Source organism: Cupressus sempervirens, chromosome 3 (assembly GCF_028749045.1).
Source record: "Cupressus sempervirens isolate cs-2001-9-10 chromosome 3, ASM2874904v1, whole genome shotgun sequence".
NCBI classification, from domain to species: domain Eukaryota; kingdom Viridiplantae; phylum Streptophyta; class Pinopsida; order Cupressales; family Cupressaceae; genus Cupressus; species Cupressus sempervirens.
The window spans coordinates 21,158,454-21,162,269 of record NC_143120.1 but is presented as its reverse complement, the minus strand read 5'-3'; the positions used below and the strand labels follow the sequence as shown (position 1 = coordinate 21,162,269).

The 3,816-nt window shown below is 37.6% G+C and overlaps 1 protein-coding gene across 1 annotated transcript; it reads left to right on the top strand.

Annotated features, from left to right (window-relative positions):
* Nucleotides 1–343: 343 nt before the first annotated feature.
* On the top strand, nucleotides 344–3,537 carry LOC149564542 (wall-associated receptor kinase 3-like). The gene is made up of 3 exons (XM_089816866.1): nucleotides 344–1,262; nucleotides 1,841–2,026; nucleotides 2,124–3,537. Exons 1-3 carry the CDS (start codon nucleotides 368–370, stop codon nucleotides 3,233–3,235), a joined length of 2,193 nt encoding a protein of 730 aa, XP_089672992.1. The 5' UTR covers nucleotides 344–367; the 3' UTR covers nucleotides 3,236–3,537.
* The last annotated feature ends 279 nt before the right edge of the window (nucleotides 3,538–3,816 follow it).

Here is a 3,816-nt window from a genome sequence, read left to right as displayed (position 1 = left end):
TTATTGAAGTCATGTGAACTACTACAGCTACCTTAAATATAGAAAGAGGTTTCTTACTTTCATGTGAACTTATCCCGAAGTCTCTACAAAAACTTGCTTTCATGTGAAAAGCTGACCTTGCGAAATGGATATAAAGCTGACCTTGCGAAATGGATATCTAGCCGACCAGATTGCTATATATTATTAATTTATTAATATTTTTAAAATTCTAGAACAGTTGTTTTGTAATATTAGTTTAATATTAAATAAGAAATAAATGTATGTTTGGTCAGCTGGGTAGATGCTGCCAAAAAAGTGTCGTGTTAATTTGTCAAGTAGTTTTATACTGTGAACTTAGCCACAATCTTGGTTTTCCCTCAAACAGAAAATGTTGATGCACATTGGAGCTGTGGTCCGTTTGATAACTTGTATCTGTTTGGTGGGATTTATTGCTGCAAAATGCCATCCAGAAAAGTGCGGATCAACGAGAGTGAGTTACCCATTCTGGATTAACAATTCTGGTTGCGGACACCCTGGTTTTCAGATCAGCTGCGAGAGAGATAACGATACTAAAACAATGGCTCCATTCTTCTATGCCAACGTAGGTAATTATAGCGAGGGGAGACTTAAAGGCAATCATAAAGATGGGTTTACTTATCCATACAAGGTAATGGAGATCAATTACACAGGGCACCTCGTAATAGACTCGTGGTATATCTATGCGTGGACGTGTGGACACATGTCAGGGCAAACCTACTTTGGTCTACCTTCAGATGGGTCTTTCACTATTTCAAGCTCCAACAGATTCATAGTTGTGGGCTGCAATACATCTGGTACATACAGTTTTGGGGGCTTGGGAGAGGTGAGATGTGTAGCAATATGCGAGTCTCAGAGTACTCGACCGTACTGCCGCTATGGTTGCTGTGAAATCAACCTTCCAAATAATTGGCCCTCAATAAATTTCACGGGCGGAGGTCTCTTTCGTATCTTCAATACTAGTACCAACAGGTACCAATCCAAGTGTGGATTCTCCACCATATTCGACCCCTCAACCTTCACCAATAAAACAAGCGATTTCTGCGGAACAAAGGGTGATGTTTCTTATGGTCTCCGCCTTAATTGGGGTATCGGCCTCCACAAGTGCACCGAGGCAAGAAATACAACAATTTATTCTTGTGCCTCCAAAGCAAAATGCATCGACTCTCCTTCAGGAAAAGGACATGTATGCAAATGTCTTCCTGGATATGAAGGAAATGGTTACTTGAATGGAACAGATTGTACAGGTATAACTTTTGGGTCATTGCATTATTGTTATTAGGATTCTGCAATTTTTTAGTCAAAATTATTGACTTATATTTTATGAGCAGTGATTTACAAGAACTTCTTTTTCATAGGAATGAAGAAAACACTCAACATTTATTGCATCTAGTTTATGATCATAGAGGCTAAACACTAGAATTTTCTGAGAGGTCACCAATTCCATTATCCCTCCAGCTTAATCACACTTAACTATGGAATTTTCTCCATGGTTAAACTCCAAGAAAGTTTCCATACCTTAGTGAGTATCACCTAAATGTAATAAGTGTTAAGTGTTATATTCACTCCCACAAGAAATAGAATCTTATGAATCATTGTGAACCATTATTCACATAGATCAATAAGTTTAGTTCAAAATCTTCACAACTGAATCTTGATAGCAATAGCATAATTTGACTTACTAAAAAAAATAAATCTATTATTTATCCATTTTAGATCTTTGTTCAATATCTATTGTTTATCCATTCTAGATCTTTGTTCAATAAGTTGTATTTCTGAAATCTTATTATGATGAGTTCTAATCATAGTGATGATGACTGCTCAGACATAGATGAGTGTAGGAGTAAAAAATTGAATGCATGCGTTGGAGAAGAGACAGGGGGAATATGCCATAATTTGGTAGGTTCCTACAATTGTTCATGTGCAAAGCGATACAAGGGAGATGGCTTTCATAATGGGACAAGATGCATGCCCACAAGCTCAAATCATGGTACATTCCCTGCAATCATAGGTAACAAATATTAGAATTACTTCCTTTAATTGTTTGCCTAAAAATATTTATAATCTACAATGTATAATTGTATTTTGATGCCTGGTAAAATGCACAGGATCCGTCTCTTCGATTGTGTTTGTCTTCTTAGCAGCATGTATTTTGGTCTGGTGGCTAAAACACAACTTGAAAGTTGTGGAAGCTAAGTATTATCAGCAGTTGCAGCAATTTATTGCTTCAAGAGTGGGGAGAGAAAGCCTGAGAATGTTTTCTGCAAGAGAGCTGGCAAGAGCTTCTAATAATTATTCAACGGAAATGGAGCTGGGAAGTGGCGGCTTCGGAACTGTGTTCAAAGGCATTCTATCAGACGGTACTCTTGTGGCCATTAAAAAGTCAAAGAAAGCTTTCAATCTGGAGGATGATCATGAGTTTCTTAACGAGGTTGCAATTCTCTCGCAAATAAATCACAGAAACATAGTGAAATTGTTAGGGTGTTGCATCCAGGGTAAATTTCCTTTGCTGGTATCCGAATTCATTCCGAATGGAACATTGTTTCAGCATTTACACTCCAAAGAAGGCTCTTTGCCATGGGCTTCACGTTTGCAGGTTGCAATCGAGACAGGGGAGGCTTTAGCATATTTACATTCTGGTGCATCTCAACCCATTTTCCATCGAGATGTAAAATCATCCAACATTCTTTTGAATGAGAAACTCTCTCCCAAAGTTGCAGATTTTGGCATTTCTCGTCTCATTTCTAGTGCTTCCAATGACACACATCTCACCACTAATATAATGGGCACAAAGGGTTACTTAGATCCCGAGTACTTCCAAACGTATCACCTCACAGATAAAAGTGATGTATATAGTTTTGGGGTAATCCTGGTCGAGCTTTTAACATCCCTGCAACCAATCTCCACAGCAAGGACCGACAATGAGTGGAATTTATCTCATCTTTTTCTGTCGAGACTTCATCAAAACCGTCTCATAGAAATCTTGGATAGAAAAGTATTGGAGGAGGGAAATCTGCAACAGATGGAAGATGTGGGAAGGCTGGCAAGAGAATGCCTTCACTTGGAGAGGAGGAAAAGACCATCGATGAAAGAGGTCGTGGAGGAACTTTTGTGGATAAGAGGCGGCACAAGAAACACAAAATTTGAGGGCAGTGTAGAGTGTGATGATCGAACATTTGAGAAAAATGGAATTTTCACATCTTATGAATTCAACAATTAGACTTTTTCATCTATAGGTGGGAGCATGCAAGAGGATCCATTCACTTCATTGTTTGAGACGTCCACCCTGTCTGGACAGATTGACTTTAAAGGAAAGCATTTCTAGTGCATGTTGGAATGTGTAGTTTTTTATCATTATAGTAAATATCTTGTTTAGTAGTTCTTAGAAATGATATAATGCAGTCAAATTTGTAGAGCGTTTCAGTTAATAAATCGATGGCTCTACAAGTGTTGGTTTCATGTCATAACTTCAAAAATGTAATATAGCAGTCAAATTTATAGAAAGATTTCATGGTGCAACAAGTAATGGTACATGATTGTGATGTTTATATGATCTCGTGGTCTTTAGTTGAGTGGATGTTTAACAAACAAACCAATGAATGCTGGTGAAGAGCTCTCAGAGAAAGCTGGGCATAGTCGCTCTGCTATGAAGTAAGATAAAGCCATAACCAGAAGCATCACTTCCATCAGCAGCGGCACATCTGTTTCGTTATTTTTATTTTATTGATGTGTATTGTAAATTTGTGTTTTTAAATGTGTATTTTTTGGAAAAAAAGAGGTAAAAAATTATTAAAACAGAAA